Below are 21,526 nucleotides of genomic sequence, written 5' to 3'. Positions count from 1 at the left end.
CAAAGGCTAGATAAGCTCTTCTTACTTAGAATCTGTTTTAGCTACTATTTCTTTGTCTAGTTCATTTACACTGCTTTCTGTGGAAAATAGCATAGGCTTAATAATAGACTCTGTTCATTATAACTTCTCAAATGAGAGGAAGCAAAACATTTCAGAATATCATTCTGGTATAGCTATAGAAATGGCTGATTTCTTCCTTTCTGATTAGAGTCTATGAAGGATGAGTGGCCTAACTTTAATTTGGTTGCTAGAACCAAATTGCTTCTTGGTCTTGTGGTTAGTCTGTAGTTGTATGCTGTCTTCATCAAACTGGATTATGTACACTTTTTATAGGTCACCAAGCAGAATTATTACATGATTTTTTCAATCAGAACTTTAAAAAGCCCTGGTCATCATTCTGTACTGATAATTGTTACCTTCTTGACTTTGATCAGGCTGCCCTGAATTCTCTGAACAGCCGCCTTCCTCCTAATTCCCCAAACTGGGTCCTTGCCCATTTTTTTTTTTTTTAATGGTGGTTGGAATTTTTTTGTTACATTTATTTATTTATTTAAGTAATCTCTACACCCAATGCGGGGCTCAAGCTCACAGCCCCAATATCAGGAATTGCCTGCTCTTCCTACTGAGGCTGCCTGAGCCCCTGTTCTTGCCCATTTTTAAAGTTAGCCTCAGGCTTAACTCCTTTACAAAACAACTCTCCTTGATTAATACAGTGAGTCATCCAGCCTTAAACTTGTTTTCAGACTTCCCTCTCCCTATAGTGCACTCTTCCAATTTTTCTTTTTTCAATGTCACATTTCTTTTTTTTTCATTAAGACCTTTTCTTCCTGCTAATATCATTCATTGGGGGTAGTAGCTGCACCTAACTGATATTATTGTCTTCTCCATGTGTCTTATGTAAGATCTGTACCAAGTGGGTTTAGGAAATAAATAAGATTATTGGTAAATTCTAGCACGAAGCTGAATAACACGCAGTACAGAGTCCCTGATGGATGAAGGTACAGTACTTTAGGTAACTGTGGGCCCAGGTCTTTTCTCCTCCATTTCTTTCTTGGCACATTCCCCTGAAAAGGAAGCCAGGGAGATTGAGAGTTGCTTCTACCTGATAATAGCCCAGAAACTTGAGAGGAGGCAGTTCCCACAGAAGCAGTCTGAGTCCAGGGAGAGAACTTAATGAACTGCCTTCGCCTGCACAGTCATCAGGTCTTTGTGCTGAGATGCCAGAGGGACTGACTGAGAGAAACTTAACAGGAATGTAGGAATGAGAAAAAAAGTGGGCATTGGAATTGCGTATGTGTGTAATCTGGGTGGTTTGTTTTAATTTGGAAATATCTATCACCATCACTGACAGATTTCTGTGATTAGAACTGTTCCTTTTTAAGCCCAAGTTAGAATTAATATCATATTAAAGAAGGAGGACACTAGTTTATCTGCTGTTGAGAATATACTGTTTCAAATACCTGTTATCTTTAATGGGTTCAAAATCTTGTTTGAGTCATTTTCCCAGGATTAAATTTACTTTTATTTTACATTCCTACCAGCAGTGCACAAAGGTTCCTATTTCTCCACATCCTTACTGACATTTGTTATTTTCTGGTTTTTGTTTGTTTTGTTTTGTATGTGAGGTGGTAGTCTTACATGTTTAGTGATTTAATGTGTGACTGGTATTGTAGTTATTAATCACAGGACTGTTTTTTTTTCCACAGCAATTATCAGTCATGCCTGAAGTGCTTATTAAATTACTATTTTTACTTGTTACCATAAATTCCACTATGGCAGGGACCTTGTCCATTTTCATTACTAGAATCCCTAAGGCTGAGATGGTACCTGATATGTTATATTTCCTTAGTGAGTATTTTGATGAATGAATGAATGAATGAGTGAATGGAATGTGGATATAGTTTGATGGTTAAAATCAAAGACTTGGCATCAGATAGACATGGGTTTGAATTCTGATTTCTTCCTGTGTAAAAGCCTTGATAATGCCTTCCTCATAGGATTGTGGTGAGATTAAATGAGATCAGGTATGTAAAACCCTTAGTACAGCACCTGGCACATTGTAATTATCTGATAAGTGGTGGCTAATATTATTAGAGAGAGGCGTGGGGTTTAAAGATCCTCATTCTGTTACTTATAAGTTATATAATAATATTAGAACAAGTTGTCTAACCTCTCTGGCCTGAGGTTTTTTTTTTTTTTTCTCTGTAAAATAAGAACATTAAGTTAGATGACCCTTAAGGGCCCTTGTGTAATTTTCATTTGATTCTTACTGTTCTAACTATATTCACTCCAGCAACCATTATCACTTAATAGTATCTCAACATTAATTACGGTAGCTTGTTAATCCCAGAGTCTGAATCTCAGAAGCATCTAAATGATAGAATTGACTTAAAAGAATTTTTTTAAAGTCAATTTTTTAATTGACTTAAAAGAATTTTTTTTTAAAGAAAAATTTTTAAAAATTTCTTTTTTTAAAATTTTATTTACTTTAATCTCTGCACCCCATGTGTGGTTGATTGAACTCCCAACCCCACCATAAAGAGTCACAGGCTCTTCTGACTGAGCCAGCCGGTTGCTCCTGAAAATAATTCTTTTAAAGAAAAGATCATTTCATTTCAAAAGTTAAATTATTGAAATAGTTGAAGAATAAGTTGCTTTAGTGAAAGAATAGTTGCTTTAATCAAAGACGTTTAGTAATGATTTTGTATGCCAGGTTGTGTATGACCACTCAGTGGTCATAGAAGTGGAGGAATGTAGATTTTAATGAAGATTGCAATGCTGGTTTGGTGGTTTTGCTGAGTTGTGTTGTATTCACTTGGATGGGGAGACTTGCTTTGAAGTCTCCTTTTTTGAAGATAGCTTTTTGTCCATTTGCTGTGCTGCTGATTGATGGAGGAAATAAAATAATCCTTGAGACTTTTGACTTCTGAAAAGTGGCTGGTTGTGTCCTTGTTCTTAGCAAATGTCGGACCAGATAGGCAAACTCAGTCTGTCTGGGTTTGAGAGAAAGAACATTTCACCAATTTGCCCAGCTAAGTAAGATGTTATCACTCCACCCAGCACATATTATTATTTTGCATACAAATAACTTGGAGCAGAGAGTAGAAGGAACTAGTTTTTACTGAGTATCTGTTTTATGCTAGCCACTGTTAGCTAAAACAGTGCTTTCATATATCCTGTCTTTTGTTTTTGTTGACGGAATAGTTGTTTTTGTATATACATGTTGCTCATTGTCACCAATCCTAAATCACTTACAGACTTTCCTGGAGTTGGGAATGGTCCTTGTGCATGAATTTCCCTCCTTATAGCTTTTGTTGGGACTCAGTGCAGTCACTGCAGCCCTAAGAAGGTAGATACTGCCATTAAGGAGGAACTCCTTTGGCTTCATTAAAAGCAAATAACCTGGGCCACCTGGCTGGCTCAGTTGGTAGAGCATGCAGCTTTTGATTTCAGGGTTGTGAGTTTGGGACCCATGTTGGGTATAGAGATTACATAAAAATAAAATCTTCAAAAAAAAAAAAAAAGAAATAACTGATAGTTTGCCACAAACTCCCTTATCTCTTCAGAGGTGCTTTCCAGTTGTCTGTCTCCAAGTAGGAATCCTAAATACTTTCCCCATTGAAAAATATTACAGTTGATGATTAGGTATCTAAATGAAACACATGCACGCATGTACGTGTGTATAAACTTATTTATTGGTACACTGGTCATGTGAGAGAATTTCTGTAATTTAGATCTTTAAACATTTATTTTAATGGAAAGTGTATGGGCCACTGGAAGCCACTAAACATTGGGTGACCTTGAGCTAGTGCCAACTTCTTTGGGACTGTGTCCACTTCAGTAAAATTGGGATGTACTGGGGCACCTGGGTGGCTCAGTTGGTTAAGCGTCCGACTCTTGGATTTTGACTCAGGTCATGATCTTGTGGCTTGTGAGTTCAAACCCCACATTGGGCTTGGTGCTGACGGTGTGATTCTCTTTCTTTCTCCCTCCTTCTGCCCCTCCCCTGCTCATGTGCTTACTTGCTTGCTCTCTCTCTTTCTCAAAATAAATAAATTTTAAAAAATGGAGATGTACTTATCTTGCAGGGATGTTAATCAAGATTAATTGAAATCTCATGGGTATTCCACAGAGGTCGGTACTGTCACTTCTTCCATTCTGACTTTTATTTTATTTTATTTTATTTTATTTTATTTTATTTTATTTTATTTTATTTATTTATTTATTTTAAAATTTTTTTTTTCAACGTTTTTATTTTATTTCTGGGACAGAGAGAGACAGAGCATGAACGGGGGAGGGGCAGAGAGAGAGGGAGACACAGAATCGGAAACAGGCTCCAGGCTCTGAGCCATCAGCCCAGAGCCTGACGCGGGGCTCAAACTCCCGGACCGCGAGATCGTGACCTGGCGGAAGTCGGACGCTTAACCGACTGCGCCACCCAGGCGCCCCTATTTTATTTTATTTTAATTTTTTTTAACGTTTATTTATTTTTGAGACAGAGAGAGACAGAGCATGAATGGGGAAGGGTCAGAGAGAGGGAGACACAGAATCTGAAACAGGCTCCAGGCTCTGAGCTGTCAGCACAGAGTCCAATGCGGGGCTCGAACTCACGAACTGTGAGATTGTGACCTGAGCCGAAGTCGGATGCTTAACCGACTGAGCCACCCAGGCGCCCCCCATTCTAACTTTTAAATAACTGAGTAAATATCTTGGTGCATGACTTAGTTTGTTAGTGTTTTTATTAAGATGGCTTAGCCACATGCCCTGGGGATTGACAGTGGAATTTATTTTTCTTTCCTTATCACTTACAAATCCCATTTGAAAGATATTCTTTTTGTTTATTTGGCGGGGGGCAAGGGGAGGGAGAGAGAGGGAGAGAGAATCCCAAGTAGGCGCCACGTCATCAGTGCTAAGCCTGCCGTGGGGCTCAAACCCATGAACCATGAGGTCATGAGCTGAGCCAAAATCAAGAGTCGGACTCTTAACTGACTTAAGTTAGTCAGGCGCTTAACTGACTGATCCACCAAGGCACCCCTAGAAACGTATTCTTGTTCAGACTTTGGAATGAGAAAACTTTTTCTAAAGCAGAATTAAGTGGATTTGCTTCAGGTGGCTTTCTGAGATCTGGCAAATTTGAACAAGAAAGTTAGAATTGCTTTCATAGTGGAGTTCCCCCCACCTGAGACATAGTTGGCAATGAGAAGAAAGGTTATGCAATTATATGCATTCCTTATCAGATGTTTGGTAAAGCTTATTTTTGCCTGAAACATTCAAGGAAGTCCCCTACTCCCTTCCTTTCAGTCAAGAAGCTGATTGTGTGGAATAGGAGGTGAGTAAATGAAAATGAATCTGACTTTGGCAGTAAGAGAATGAGAAGAATGCTAACCCCCAGGCTGGGCTTGTTTCGGCTTCCCGGAGATCTCAGAGGTTAGGACCCATTGGTCGTAAGCATTTAAAAAAAAAAGCGCACCCCCTTCCCCCCCACCCAAAAGCCCAAATTGGGGCGCCTGGGTGACTTAGTTGGTTAAACGTCTGACTTCAGCTCAGGTCATGATCTCACGGTCCGGTCCTTGAGTTCGAGCCCCGCGTCGGGCTCTGTGTGGGCAACTCAACCTGGAGCCTGCTTTGGATTCTGTGTCTTCCTGTCTCTCTGCCCCTCCCCACTTGTGCTGTCTCTCTCTCTCTCTCTCTCTCTCTCTCTCTCAAAAATAAATAAACATTAAAAAAAAACCCCACAAACTGTAGGTGAAGCCTGGATTGAGTAGGGCAATTTAAAAGATTTTAGATTGGTAATGGAATTGCAGAGATGATTTCCACTGGCCAGAATTTTGGTGTTTTGGTTTTACTCATCTACAGTTCTTCATTCAGTCCATTCTCTCCAAAGTAACAGGAATGATCTTAAGAACATAAACTGAATCACATCCCTTCTCTGCCTAAAACCCTCCCTTCCAGTGGTTTCCTGTTGCATTTAGAATAAAATCCGAGGGTTCCTGGGTGGCGCAGTCAGTTGAGTGTCCGACATCACCTCAGGTCATGATCTCAGAGTTCTGAGTTTGAGCCCCTCGTCAGGCTCTGTGCTGACAGCTGGAGCCTGGAGCCTGCTTCACATTCTGTGTCTCCCTCTCTCTCTGCCCCTCCCCTGCTCATACTGTGTCTCTCTCTGTCCCAAACATAAGTAAACATTAAAAAAAATCAGAATAAAATCCAGATTTCTTCCCACAACCTACATTGAATGCATGCTTTTATCTATACTGCTCTTACCACTTTTTTGGTATCCCTTTCCCCTTCAGTCAGTTACATTATCATCAGCTGGTTTTACTTTAGTTCTTTCAACTTTCCTTACCACCATATCTAAAAAATAGATATTTTCTACCCGCAGACACTTCCTTTGTTTCCTTTATCACTCAGAGAAATTTATAATTATCGTTGCCCCTTGAACAACAGGTAGGTTAGGGGCACTGAGCCCCGCACAGTTGAAAATCCATGTATAACTTTTGACCCCCCTCCAGACTTAAAAGCCCGTTGACCAGAAGTCTTACTGATAACATAGAGCCTTACTACTGACAACACATTTTGTATGTTATATGTTTTAACTACTGTATTCATACAATAAACTAGAGAGAAGAAAATGTTACTAAGAAAAACATAAGGAGAGAAAATATACTGTACTGTATTTAAAAAATCTGTGTATGAAGGGACCCATGCAATTCAAGCTCTTGTTCAAGGATCAGCTGTAGTTTTCTGCTTAATGGCTTGCTTACTTTTTTTTTTCTTCTCTTTTTTCTTTCTCTCTCTCTCTCTCTCTTTTTTTTTTTTTTTTTTGTCTTCTTATGCTCCAAGATTATAAACTCCATGATGGTAGAGACTGTGTTTTATCCTTTTTGTCTAGCACATGCTGACACATAGTGGATATTTAATAAATATTTGTTGAGTTAATGGTCATTTGATAACTTCTGCTTTATAGAGAGATTCTTCAGTTCATAAAGGAATAGGCATTTATTTGTTGATCTGACAGTCTATAAAATGATAAAAGTCAACACGGGCAAAAAAATGATATTTTAAAGATTTTTTTTTTAATTTTTAAGTAATCTCTACATCCTTTGGGGGGTTCAAACTCACAACCCTGAGATCAAGAGTTGTATGCTCCATTGACTGAGCCAGCCAGGTGCCCCAAATTATTTGTCTTTTTGGGATGAATCTTTAAGAATCAACTTAGATGGTGCCTGGGAAGCTTTTCCTGATTGGCCAGGCTTGGATTAGATCTCCCTGTTGTTTGGTCTATGACACCATGTGCTTGCCTTTTGTAACAGTAGACTCCCTCCTAGATTCTCTGGGGGAGAAAGAATTTAGTTTATGATTGTATCTTCAGCCCTCAGATTGGTGCTGGCACATGGTAGTTGTGCTCAATAAATATTGATTCAGTGAGAAATAAGAGTTAAAATTGAGGTATTTCTTAAAAAGAACAATTTTTACTATGGTATACCAGATTATGGAGGTTCGTTGGTCCCAAGAATTACTTTGTTGTTTGTTTTCCAAGTTCAGTATCATGACATAAGTTTAAAAAAAAGTCTATTATGGAAAATTTCAAACACATAGAAAAAATAAAGAGAATAATAAAATGAACCACCACCATGTACTTATCGCCCAGCTCCAACAGTTAACAAGACATGACCATTCTTGTTTAACTTGCTCCCCCTTCCTCTTCAATATTTTAAAACAAATCCCAGACATGATATCATTTCATCTGTAAATACTTCAGAAGGGTATAATCAATTTAAGAACTGGTTAACTCTTGGAAAAACCTGATACAAAAATTCCATTTGTCTCCTTGAATCTAATTGTAGATGCCAGCTGGTGAATTTCCATGTGCTAAACCACTCCCAAGGCTTGACTCACTATTGAAAGCATATACTCCATTGTAATTGCTGAGATAGCAGCAGTTTGCTAGAATATGTTATCATGGTTGTTTCTATTTGGGTAGAGAGCAGTTACTAATAAGTAAAAACTCATATGTCAGAGGTAACTTTGGAAATGTGTCAAGACAGATGATGCTTTCTGACATTGTGCATTACAGGCCTTTGAGATTTTGTCTGGAAAATGAAAATGAAATATGGTTTGTAGATTAATAGAGTAAATTCCTGTAGTTCTTTGTGCGTGAATTCCTGAGAGTCAGAATTAGCAGTAAAATGAAAAGTAAGGGTGCCAGAAGGCTTAGCTAAAAAAACTCCTAAGCCTTGGAAGGTTGAGGGTTTAGAACTTGGGCCAGAGGAAAAGTCACATGGCATTGGAAGTGGTTATGGTTAGTTTTATTCTAGAAGTTAAAGTTGTGGCCTAGACCTCTGTAAATAGCCTAGGTTAAATAACATTTCCTTTGGGAAGGGAAGAGAAGGCTCTCTTTTCTTTCAGCAAATATTTTAAGGGATTAAGTACTATCTTGTAAAATTTGAAGATTGGCACTGAGTGAATGGTTGGACTTGAACAGTGTTTTCTCATGATCCCAGTTTTTTGTGGAAAAGAAATGAAGCAGGGATGGAAATGATCATAAGTATCTTTAACTATTTCCGTTAACCAACTACGTAAGAGAACAAGACTCTCATCCTACGAGGCTGTAAGTCCCAGCCCTATTAGGACTGCAACCTTGCTTTCTCCTTAGCCTGAGTTGCCACATGAGTCTTTTGGTAGGAGATGGTGGATATGGTGATCCCAAGTTAATTCTTGGCAATTTATTTTGAAAATCCACTCTTTTATTTCTGCTTTTATATTTCCACAACCCTTAGATAATTCCTTTATTAAAGTACTTAGTACACAGTGCCTTGAACAGGGATTTTGTCATACTTATCTGTGTATCCTTAGTGTCTAGCACATGGTCACTTGGAAAATATTTGTTGACACATGATGATCCCTTTCCAGGCTTGAGATGGTATGATTTTGTGATTTCTCTAGTGGCCTTGACCAGAAGAATATGGGAATAGTGCTATTCTGATATAGACTCCTCTCTGCATTGTGTTTCTTCCTAGATGGTGTTTGTTTTCAGACTCTGAACCATTCTCTTCTTTTGGGAACTTTCAGGGAATAGAAGGAGAGAAAAATTTGTGTTTAGAACAAGAGGACTGTGTCAGACTGAAGTTGATATGTTAGGATCACTGGAATCCTCAATGTTGTCAGGATGAAGAATTCAAGGTTGATAACAGATGCTAGGAACTCATTCTCTTTTTTTATTCTTCCTCATTTACTGAGATTTGACCCCATACCTATGACTGTGAGGTGGAGTGGATCTTCAAACTTTGAAGGATGTGGTCAGTCATTGGGAATTAATCAGCATCAAACTATGAGTATTTCTTTTTTCATGTATGTGGTAACTGCTGAAATTAATTTGTTGTAAAACTGTAGAATCTATACCAAATCAAACCTATGGCTTATTATCTAATACAATATAGTAGAAGAGAAATGTTAAAAACCATTATTTCATGAAGCTGACCGTGTATGTTTATTGGAAAGTTGGAAACTGTCTCAAACTCAGCATATACAAAACTAAAATGATTCATTTTCCTCCTCTAAACTTTTTGCCACCAGCAGCTTTCCCTGTCTCATCTGATGGTGACTCTACTCTTTTAGTTGTTCTGATCAAAACTTTGGACCTTACATTTCTCTTATATTCCATATCCAGTCTGCCAGGAAAACTTTACTGGACTTACCTTCAAAATCTATCCAAATCAACAACTTCTCACCATCTCTCCTGCTACCACTGTTCTCTTGCCCGGATTATTGTGGTATTTCCTAACTGATCTCCCAGATTCTTCCCCACCCCTCTCTTCCCCTCTGTTCCCCTCTCCTCTTTATTTTGAGAGAGAAGGAGTGCACACATGTGAGCAGAGGAGGGGTGGAGAAAGGGAGAGACAGAATCCCAGGTGGTCTCTGCTGTGTCACCATGCAGGGCTCAAACTCACGAACCATGAGACCATGACCTGAGTCGAGATCAAGAGTTGGACACTCAACCGATTGAACCACACAGGAGCCCCTCTTCCCTTTATTTTCAACACAGCAGCCTGAATCATTCTCTTGGTACCTATGTGAGATCATGTTGCTCCTCTGTTCAGAAACCCTTCAATGGCTCCCCATTTCACTTTTGAGTAAATACCCATCAGGCCTTCTCTTATCTGGTCTTCTGTTAACCTCTCTGCCCTTACCTACTGAATCCCCCTTGTTCATTCTGCTGCAGCCACATTAGCTTTCTTGTTGTTCCTTTTTTTTTTCCTTTAAAAAAATTTTTTTTTTAACGTTTATTTATTTATTTATTAAAAAAAATTTTTTTTTTCAACGTTTATTTATTTTTTTGGGACAGAGAGAGACAGAGCATGAACGGGGGAGGGGCAGAGAGAGAGGGAGACACAGAATCAGAAACAGGCTCCAGGCTCTGAGCCATCAGCCCAGAGCCCGATGCGGGGCTCGAACTCCCGGACCGCGAGATCGTGACCTGGCTGAAGTCGGACGCCTAACCGACTGTGCCACCCAGGCGCCCCAACGTTTATTTATTTTTGAGACAGAGAGAGACAGAGCATGGACGAGGGAGGGTCAGAGAGAGGGAGACACAGAATCGGAAACAGGCTCCAGGCTCTGAGCTGTCAGCACAGAGCCTGACGCGGGGCTCGAACTCACGGACCGTGAGATCATGACCTGAGCCGAAGTCGGCCGCTTAACCGACTGAGCCACCCAGGCGCCCCTCTTGTTCCTTGAACATGACAGTCCTGCTTCTGCCTTTGGGCCTTTGCACTGGCTGTTCCCTCTGTGTGGAATGTTATTCCTCTAGGTGTCTGTAACTCTGTCATCACTGTCAAATCTTGGTTTTATGTCACTTTCTCAGTGAGGCCTACTCTAATCATGTTATTTAAAAATTAAAATGCTTGGGTGCCTTGGGTGGTTCAGTTAAGCATCTGACTCTTGATCTCGGCTCAGGTCATTATCTCATGGTTCCTGAGTTTGGCCCCGCATTGGGCTTTCTGCTGTTTGCCTGGAGCCTGCTTTGGATCCTTTGTCCCCGCCCCTCTCAGCATCTCACCCGCTCGCTCTCTCTTTCTTAAAAATAAATAAACGAGGGGCGCCTGGGTGGCGCAGTCGGTTAAGCGTCCGACTTCAGCCAGGTCACGATCTCGCGGTCCGGGAGTTCGGGCCCCGCGTCGGGCTCTGGGCTGATGGCTCAGAGCCTGGAGCCTGTTTCCGATTCTGTGTCTCCCTCTCTCTCTGCCCCTCCCCCGTTCATGCTCTGTCTCTCTCTGTCCCAAAAATAAATAAAAAACGTTGAAAAAAAAATTAAAAAAAAAATGTTAAAATTTGTTTTAAAAAAATGATAGCTTCTTTGTTCCAAATACTTCTGATTTCCATTATTCTGATCTTTTTCCCCTAAAATGTTCATGTTTTAAGATATGCATAGTTTGTTTTTATAGTTATTCCTTGAGAGTGAGTTTTATGTATTCATTTTACTTATCTGTTAGCTGTACTTAAGTGCAGGTAGACTTCGACAAAACTTTATCTATAGACCAACTTTCTGTCATTTTCAAGCATCCAAAAGAGTGCTGAACTCAAAACCAAGAAATAGAAAAGCCAGTGCCTTAGATAGTCAAGAATGAACTCTGGAGTGTTGTTGACAATTCCTGAAGAGACTCAAAGTGCCAAAGTGCTGTGAATAGCTGGTTCTTTCAGAAGATGGAGGAGTGTGTTGATGAAACTTGCAAATAGGTCAGCATTTTTTGAGAAGAAAGCCAAAAAGTATAGGTGAATGGACATGCAAGAAAAGCCAAGAAAGTGGAGTAGAGTGTGGTGGTAGTCACAGTGGACGAGATTTGAAGTGACCAGTGCAGTGAATGAATGGGAAACTCTTGAGAACCGTGATGGAGATCCAGAAGACAAGACATGTGTTTGTGGAGTGGACATGGACCAGCCCATAGGAGCACCTTTAAATACAAAATGCTTTGAAGCCACAGGCAGAAGAACCCTCTCCTTTGAATGTGAATGAAAACTACAGTGACATATCATTTGACACTTGTTAGGATAGCTGTTGTCAAAAAAACTGTGAGGAGAAACTGGAGCCCTGGTGTATCACTGGTGAGACTATACAATGGTACAGCTCCTGTGGAGAACAATTTTGTGATTCCTCAAAAAGTTAAACATAAAATTGCCATAGGATCCAGCAATTCAACTCCTAAGTGATACCCAAAAGAATTGAGAGAGGGGACTTAACAGATACTTGTTTTCCAATGTTCACAGCACCATTATTCACAGTAACCAAAAGGTGGAACAACCCAACAACCCAAATGTCCCTCCACTGATGAAAGGATAAACAAAATGTGGTGTATACACACACACACACACACACACACACACACACACACACACGATAAAATGTTATTTATTTAGCCTTAAGAGAAGGAAATTCTGGGGGCGCCTAGGTGGCTTAGTTGAACGTCCGACTTCGGCTCAGGTCATGACCTCGCGGTTTGTGGATTCGAGTCCTGCGTCGGGCTCTGTGCTGACAGCTCGGAGGCTGGAACCTGCTTTGGATTCTGTCTCCCTCTCTCTCTGCCCCTCCCCTGCTCATGCTCTATCTCTCTTTGTCTCAAAAATAAATATAAACGTTAAAAAAAATTTTTTTAAAAAAGAAGGAAATTCTGATACATGCTACAACATGAACGAACCTTGAAGACATTATGCTGAGTGAAAGATTTCAGATGCAGAGGGACAGGTATTATATGATTCCACTTACATGAGGCACCTAGATGGGCAAATTCATAGAGATAGGAAGTAGAATAGATGTTACCAGGGTAGAGGAAGGGGAAATGGGGAGTTACTGTTTAAATGGGTATGGTTTCTGTTTTGGATGAGAAATTTTTGGAAATGGATACTGGAGATGGTTGCACAACATTGTGAATGCACTTAATGCCACTGAACTGTACACTTAAAAATGGTTAAAATAGAGGAGTGCCTGGGTGGTTCAGCTGGTTAAGCATCTGACTTCAGGTCAGGTCATGATCTCATGGTTTATGAGTTCGATCCCCGAATCGGGCTATGTGCTGACAGCTCAGAGCCTGGAGCCTGCTTCGGATTCTGCGTCTCCTTCTCTCCCTGCCCCTTCCCTGCTCGTGTTCTGTCTCTGGCTCTCAAAAATAAAAAAACATTAGAAAAAAATTTTTAAAAAGTTTAAAAAATGGCAAATTTTATGTGAAGTATATTTTAACACTCCCTCCCTCACCCCGGAACCTTCTACGTTAGGTATAGCTGTTTATGCATGTGTGGGAGCATAGATAGGGAGGGCACACATGTTCAGACTTCAGTGATGGTGGAGACGTGCTCTTTCTGGTAGTGCAGTAACCAGCTAAGTCATTCAGCTCCTTCTCCTGCAGCCACATTTGTAAGCATAGGAGAGTCACTCAGTCATTAAGAAAATGGTAAATTTTACAAGAAACTTGAAATTGTTTCTGGAAAGGAGTACTAGGGGACTGGAGTAAGAAACCTAGTTTTCACTATATACCTTATTCTTGTGTTATTTAAAATTTTATTTATTTAGTTCGTTTTAAAGATTTTACTTTGAAATAATCTCCACACCCAACGTGGGGCTCAAACTCACAACCCTGAGGTCAAGAGTTGCACGCTCCACCGTCTGAGCCAGCCAAGTGCCCCAGTTTTTAGAAAAATCATAGTTATATATTACCAATTTTGGAAAATTTAAATAATCTATTATAGGAAAACATGGAATAAGAAAAAAGTTCATTTTATTCTGTTTGAGAAAACAGGGATTTGCACATTTAAGACGATGGACAGAGGTGTTCAGATCAGGTTTGAGGCCTAGAGTTCTCTCTTATTTATAACGCTGGTAGACAAATGAGCTCCTGCTCCTATGACTTCACTTCCAATAGAGGCTTTGCTGGGGTTGCTGTCCACCCATCATCTCTGCAAATAACCGCTTTACAGTGTTAGAAGAATTACTTAAGAGAATAGATGTTCAAATACCATAAAGTGGGTTTTGCTTTGCAGTTTCAAAAAGTGAGGGCTAGGGGCGCCTGGGTGGCTCAGTTGGCTGAGCGTCCGACTTCAGCTCAGGTCATGATCTTGCAATTTGTGGGTTCGAGCCCTGCGTTGGGCTCTGTGGTGACAGCTCAGAGCCTGGAGCCTGTTTCAGATTCTGTGTCTCCCTCTCTCTCTGACCCTCCCCTGTTCATGCTGTCTCTCTGTCTCAAAAATAAATAAACGTTAAAAAAAAAAAATTCAAAAAGTGAGGGCTATATCTGTGTGTCTGGAGCTATGACAGCTGAGTCTTAATTACACAAGATATGGGAGGTGCTGCCATGGCTTTTTATGGGGTGCTGGCAGAGGAAGGCAAAAGTGGGAACTTTGGTAGAGTTTGAAATTCTTATGAATGGAAGGTTTGAAATTTTTATCTATCTGTCTATCTATCTATCTATCTATCTATCTTCTTTTCAAGATTTTCTTTTTAAGCAATCTCTACATCCAATGTGGTGATCGAATTCACAACCCTGAGTTCAAGAGTCACATACTCCACTGACTGAGCTAGTGACGTGCCCTGAAATTTTAGGTTTTTTTGTTACGTATTGTGTGTGTTTCAGTCTCTTACTGAGCATTTGTTACGTTGAATGCTGCAGCTGGGTTGATCAGTGTGGCTGTGTAGGTCTTCCTTTTCCCTTCCCTCCTCTCCTCTCTCCCTTTATAGCATATATGGTATTGCTTCCTTTTTCCCTTTATCACCTTAGTCAGTGAGGTAGTAACTGTTCTTTAAAATCTCTTTCCAGGGATGCCTGTGTGGCTCAGTGTGTCAAGCATCCAACTTCGGTTCAGGTCATGATCTCATGGTTCATGGATTCAAGCCTTGCATCGGGCTCTCTGCTGACAGCTGAGAGCCGGGAGCCCGCTTTGGATTCTCTCTCTCCCTCTCTCTCTGCCCCTGCCCCGCTCATGCTCTCTCTCTCTCTCAAAATAAGTAAACATTAAAAAAAAATCTCTTTCCTAATTAAATTGATATTTGGAAAGAAAAGCTTTTAGGTGGTTGTGAAGGGCAGCAGAATACTTTGCTGCTTGTAGGTTTCTGGTCTCCTCTAGAGGAGGTTATGGACACTTCTGGAAATAGTAGTTTCTCTTGACTCTGTCCTTTTGAGACTCTCTAATAGCATCAGCCAGTACTAGGACTTTGAGGGGCTACCTGGGTTGACATTTCTGACTGTTCCTCTTCCTCTAGGAGGTCCAGTCTACTTGCTCTTTCTTTGGAAGTGTAACAAAGAGTAAGTAGAACAATCAGGCAGAATGAAATTAAGGTTTTTTCCCATAGATGTTCAGTTTGAGGAGGTATGTAACCACACCTTGTTGAGGCTGATTGCTTAAAAACCATAGTGCGTTCATTTAACTGGAAATTGTTTTTTCTCTTCCTTTTTTGGTATCAGAGCCAAACCTTTATATTGATTTTTTTCCCTCTTTCTTTCCTCTTCCATTTTTCCCCTTTCATTCCATTTTTTATTATCGTCCCTTTATTCTTTGCATCTTTTCCTCCTCAAGTTAAAATGAGATAGTAGCATTCTTTTCAGATGAAATGATTGCTTGAAAGAAGACACTGAATTCTATGAAATTCCTTAGAATTTGTGTATGGGAAGTTTATTTTTTAGAAGATGAGGACAGTGTCATCTTAGATTGTAAAAATTCTCATTTCCTTTGGAATATAAGGAAAACTTTTTATTTTATAAATATTTTTAAGTTTATGTTGAAAGAGAGAGCGAGAGAGAGAATGAGCAGGGGAGGGGCAGCGTGGGGGCACAGAGAACCTGAAGCAGGCTTGATCCTGCTTGTGAGGGCTCGATGTGGGGCTCGAACTCATGAACCATGAGATCATAACCTGAGCAGAAGTCAGATGCTTAACCAACTGAGCCACCCAGGCACCCAGGAAAACTTAAAATTTTTTTTTAATGTTTATTTATTTTTGAGAGAGAGAGACAGAGTGTGAGTGAGGGAGGAGCAGAGAGAGAGGGAGACACAGAATCTGAAGCAGGCTCCAGGCTCTGAGCTGTCAGCACAGAGCCCCATGCGGGCTCAAACTTAACACAGTAAACAGTGTAACAAACAGTGAGCCACCCAGGTGCCCTCTCCCAGGAAGACTTTTTAAAGCTACACTGCCAGTAGAGATTCTACGTGAGCATGTGTTGAGCCAAAAGCACTGAAAATAACTGTTAGAATTTTCTACTGTCTCGGGGTGCCTGGGTGGCTCAGTTGGTTGGGCGTCTGACTTCGGCTCAGGTCATGGTCTCGCGGTTTGTGAGTTTGAGCCCCGCATCGGGCCCTGTGCTGACAGCTCAGAGCCTGGAGCCTGCTTCAGATTCTGTGTCTCCACCTCTCTCTGCCCCTCCCATACTCATGCTCTGTCTCTGTCTCTCAATAATAAATAAACATTAAAAATTTTTTTCAAAAGAATTTTCTACTGTCTTAATTTTTAAGAAACAGCCCTTCCAAAACTTCAGGACACACACATCTGATTTTTAAATTCTTTTCAGGTAGGGAATGGGTATAGGTATTTAAATTTTTTTTCTGTTGTAATTTCCTGTAATTTTCTGTCTTAATGAAGCAGTGTTTAGTAGCATGTAGTAAGAGAAGTACACTGGACTAGTAATCAGATTCTGATCCAAGTGTTATCAAGTCACTGAACCTTTTCTACTCTGGTTTCTCAACCAAAAATGAAGGGATTGGATGTGTAAGCTTCTAAGGTTAAGTTATAAAGATTTAGTCATTCTGGATTTTATTGGCATTTCTCTAAAGCCAGTAATGTAAAAGATTAGAAGAACTTTGCTTATAATACTGTTCACATAAAAATATAAGTCATTTCAGTATAACGTAAGACTTGGATTCTAAAGGGGCTTAGTCAGTGGATGACCAGCACAACATTTCTTATGCTCTCGTGTAGAAATCAGTTTCAAAATACATTCTGTGACAACTTGGAACTAAAAATCCTAGATCTCATTTTGATATTAATAATTGTAAGTGGTCATTATCTTTTATTTCTATTCATATCTTTTTAAAAGATAATTCATTACTGTGTAGGAGTTGACTTTTTCTGTTACGGCTTCCATTGAAATGATACTGCTTGAGTCTTTCTCCCCTAAGTGCCTTTTCCTGAGAATAAAGGATTGCGTTCATACCTTTGCATAATGATCTAGAGAGTATTTTAATCTTGGCATGTTAAAACCTGGCTGACTCCATTAATATGTGACAAACTAGCACATTAGGACATTTTTTAAGTTCCAAGCCACGTGTTGTGCTTTAAATGAACAGGGGCATGTATAAAATTAATATTTAAGCCTTGAATAGCACAGACATTCAAAATGCCTGTTGCCCTGGGTGACTGATTTTCAGTGAGGCTCTTGCTTGCCCTGCACATTTCTTCCTCTGCTTTAAACGGTGCCAAGAGCAGAGTCAGGAGCGGGTTTATTCCTTTGACGCTCTGCTAACCTCTGCTTTCGGCAGGCAAAAAGGCTGCTGTTTTACTTCTTAAACTCCTACCATATGGAAAGTTTCTATAAATAAATCTTGGATTTATGATTGGACTTCTAAATTTGTAACTTCTATGATCCATGACTAAAGCCAATATAAATACCTATTTAAAATGCAGACTGTACACAAAGCTGTCGCACTATTTCAGTGAGAAAGGTCACCAGCCACAATATCTAAATTATCAATTCGATTAATTTCTTCTGTCTCAGTTGGCATGAATGAGGACCTCATTTTGTTGTCAAGCAAAAACTAATGAGCCTGGTAGTTTGTAGTGAATCCACTTTGACTTTTTGTTTTGTACATGAATTGTTGGCATAATTGTGTAGCAGACATGTGTATGAAAATGTAAAAATGCATTAGATTTTGACAAACGGGATTGTTTAAATGTGCTAAAGGAGCTAACAATTTTAGAGGAATCCTGTTATTTTGTAAATTTGGGTCAATTGGTATTTCAGTCAACACGTATATAATGGACACCTGTTATGTACCAGATACTGTGTTAGGTCTTAGGGCTTGTCAAGTTGTATGAAAGATGATTCCTGTTCAGAAAAGTAAGAGAAAAAGAAAAAGAAATGCAGGACAATGAAATGTTTTATCACTCTAATAGAAAAATGGTAGAGGTTAGAGTGGGAGAGAGACGAAGCATAAGAGACTCTTAAAAACTGAGAACAAACTGAGGGTTGATGGGGGGTGGGAGGGAGGGGAGGGTGGGTGATGGGTATCGAGGAGGGCACCTTTTGGGATGAGCACTGGGTGTTGTATGGAAACCAATTTGACAATAAATTTCGTATATGAAAAAAAATAAATAAAATAAATAAACCAATACAAAAAAAAAAAGAAAAATGGACAAATGCCATGTGCGAATGGTAGAGGGGCAAGTAGATTAACTCTGGGGAATTGACAAGGCTTTAGAAAAATGTTTCAGTTGTATCTTTAATAATAAAAATTATTTCTTGGGGCGCCTGGGTGGCACAGTCGGTTAAGCGTTCGACTTCAGCCAGGTCACGATCTCACAGTCCGTGAGTTCGAGCCCCGCGTCGGGCTCTGGGCTGATGGCTCAGAGCCTGGAGCCTGTTTCCGATTCTGTGTCTCCCTCTCTCTCTGCCCCTCCCCCGTTCATGCTCTGTCTCTCTCTGTCCCAAAAATAAATAAACGTTGAAAAAAAAAAAAATGAAAAAAAAAAAAATTATTTCTAACTGGCTATATTTTATTGAGTGCCTACTGTATACTAGGATTAGGTAATGTTACCTACCAAGGAAAGGCAGGGAAGAACATTGTATGTAGTAGGAAAACAATGGAACTATCAAAGATTGCACATCCCAGAAGTAAGGCATTCCATTCCGTATGGCTAATGAGGAAGAGGAGCGAGATCAGTGGCTGGCTGGAATCAGGTTATGGAGGACCTCAGATTCACAGTGTCTGTCCCTGGCACCATGTTTTTGTTCTCATTTCCTTGCCTGAAAAGCCTTTCTCCCCTCTTTGCCAATGTACCTGTTTTTAAAGGTCCAGCCTCAGGGCAGCTTTTATGTGTAGCTTTTATCCCCTTTTCTCAAAGCTTATTGATTATTTTTACTGAATGATTGTACAAAGGAGTGTACCTTATAAAAGGGGAATGCATTTCTTGAGCCATTTCTTGTAGTATATTCTGATCTTCCCAACTAGTTTCTCCTAAAGGGCAGATGATGAATCCTCTTTAGCACTTGGTATAGTGCTCAGCACATTGTGGAGAATCAAGAAGTACATAAGGGATGAATATGGAACATTTGTAGATGTATCAACTATTGAGATAGCCCAGCTGCAGTGCTTGAGATCACCAAATTTATTTAAAAGACATTCTTTTTTTTTTTTTTTTTTTTTTTAGTGTTTATTTATTTATTTTGAGAGGGGGAGAGAGAGCACTAGCAGGGGACAGGGAGAGAGGGAGAGAGAGAATTCTAAAGAGGCTCCACTCTGTCAGCACAGAGCCTGACATGGGGCTCGATCTCACAAACTGTGAGCTCATGGCCTGAGTAGAAATCAAGAGTTGGATGCTCAACTGACTGAGCCACCCAGGTACCCCTAAAAGGCATTTCTTAACACCAGTAAGAGCAATTTTAAGAGATATAGGTCAGTTGTGATTTGGATGTAAAATGAGTTAATAAGAGTATCCCATAGGGTTGTTGAGGATTAAATTAATTAGTACGTTTAAGCACTTAGAACAGTACCTAGCATATATAGTAAGTGCTCAATCAAGTGTTACCTATTATTTAACTCCACCTGTCTGGGCCTTTTTGCCAGTGACAGAGCTCAACCACTGTTGTAGGCATGAAGAGGACAGAAAGGAGATTAACAGCTTCATACCTTTGAAAGCAAATGCCCTTTAGGAACTGGAAGAACTGCTTCTGTTGCATGAACTTTTGTTTTTCTGTTTGTGTTTTAGTGATCGAGGGGTATGGTTGGCATGGAATTGAATTTCATCTGTCTGTGGGAGTTGTAAACAAGGTAGGTCGCAGGTTTATTTATTTTTTCTGTCTCCTTTCCTAAGCTGGTTTGTTAGTATTTTCAGTTCTGCTGAACTAGAATAGATCAGATTTGATTGTTGTGTAGGGATGCACCTATCATAGACCCATGATGGTCTGTCATTGTTGTTTATCTAATGTTGTGGATTACATCTAGTATTTTGTTAGAATATATTGAATTCACGCACATGCATGTACAAACCACAGTCCAATCCTTGGAGGGCAGAAGTTCTTATATTAGAGCCATTATGTAAACCAGCTTGGGGTAATGGGTAGTGACAGGCTAGCTAATTCTTCTGGTCACTCTAATGTTCACTAGCTTAATATGAATGGTAGACTAAATGCAACAAAGGGCCTGTTTTGACAGTAGCCAGGCCATCATGGCAACAATAAATTTTGTTACTGATGATAGAATCTGTCTATCTGTAACCAGTAGAGTTTGATTTGACACAGCATGCTTGTGTTCCTATCTTAAGCTCTGGGCTAAACAAAAGTATACTAGATATGGCTTTGGCTCCTATATCTGTCTTGTGTCAGATGCCCACAAAAAGCTATAGATGGCAGCTTCACACAGCTCTGCAAACCTATTTCTGTCAGAACATTTCCTGTCAAAGGAAGGTAGTGCTAGTTCACGTAGTTCTAGTTTTCTGTGGTCTTAGGTATGTGGAGATCTCATTGCTCATTGGTACAGGAAACTCGGATTGCTCAGAGAATGAACTTGATAGCCAGAAAAAATAATGACACTCTTCCCTGCAATCCCCCCAACTAGGAATCCTGTCACCTTGTGTATAGGGTTCTACAGGTTGATGACAACCGTGGGCTCTTGTTGCACCTGCACATAGGACAGCAGAAATTCTTGAGACTGCTTTCTCTCAGTCACAAAGAACAGTAATCATAAATATATTGCTACAAGGAAAAACTGTGGAGATACTTTATTTATTTTTTTAAGTAAGCTTTATGCCCAATGTGGGGCTCGAACTCATGGCCCTGAGATCAAGAGTCACACACTCTACCAGCCAAGCCAGTCAGGTGCCCCATTGAATTACTTTCTGTAGCAAAAGGAGCATGGTCCTTGGAATTGACCCTGCTGCCTCGGAAGGGAGGTGGGGAGGGTAGATGAAAGTTTAACTTTCCCAGATGAATCCTTTTCTTTGTCATCTGGTGGCCTGAATGTCGGGGGTCTGGTCTGTGTGGTCAGTCAGGAAATTATCTTCTTTCTGTTTTCCTGCTTTTTATTGGGGTGGTAATGAACAGGAACTATTTCATGGAAATACTGTAAGAATAAGTGGAAATGAAAGAAATTAATGGAAAGGAAAGAAACTTAAAATTTCCTGAACACCTATTAAGGATTAGGCACGTTACTGTAAATTTTCATAGTTATGTTCTTATATTGAAATATATAAAGTTCACTGATTTACACTTTTTCAAGTCTAAGTAGATAACATTGTGGGTATCACCACCTTGAACTGTTTGACCTTTATTAAAGCCATTTA

At 39.9% G+C, this 21,526-nt stretch overlaps 1 protein-coding gene across 6 annotated transcripts in view; it reads left to right on the top strand.

The window, feature by feature from the left end:
- Positions 1–21,526, top strand: part of MRTFA (myocardin related transcription factor A) — a 214,796-nt gene that overhangs the window by 16,314 nt on the left and 176,956 nt on the right. For 2 of the 6 annotated variants that reach the window (XM_045062419.1, XM_045062421.1), the window contains exon 2: positions 19,955–20,016. The exons of the other annotated variants lie outside the window; for them this stretch is intronic. In XM_045062419.1, coding sequence (XP_044918354.1) covers positions 19,955–20,016 — 62 coding nt within the window. The remainder of the gene's footprint in view (positions 1–19,954; positions 20,017–21,526) is intronic. 6 annotated transcript variants of the gene reach the window in all.

The sequence above is a fragment of the Felis catus genome, chromosome B4 (genome assembly GCF_018350175.1).
Source record: "Felis catus isolate Fca126 chromosome B4, F.catus_Fca126_mat1.0, whole genome shotgun sequence".
Lineage (NCBI taxonomy): Eukaryota > Metazoa > Chordata > Mammalia > Carnivora > Felidae > Felis > Felis catus.
The sequence above is the reverse complement of the archived record's forward strand: the minus strand, read 5'-3'. Positions and strand labels throughout refer to the sequence as shown.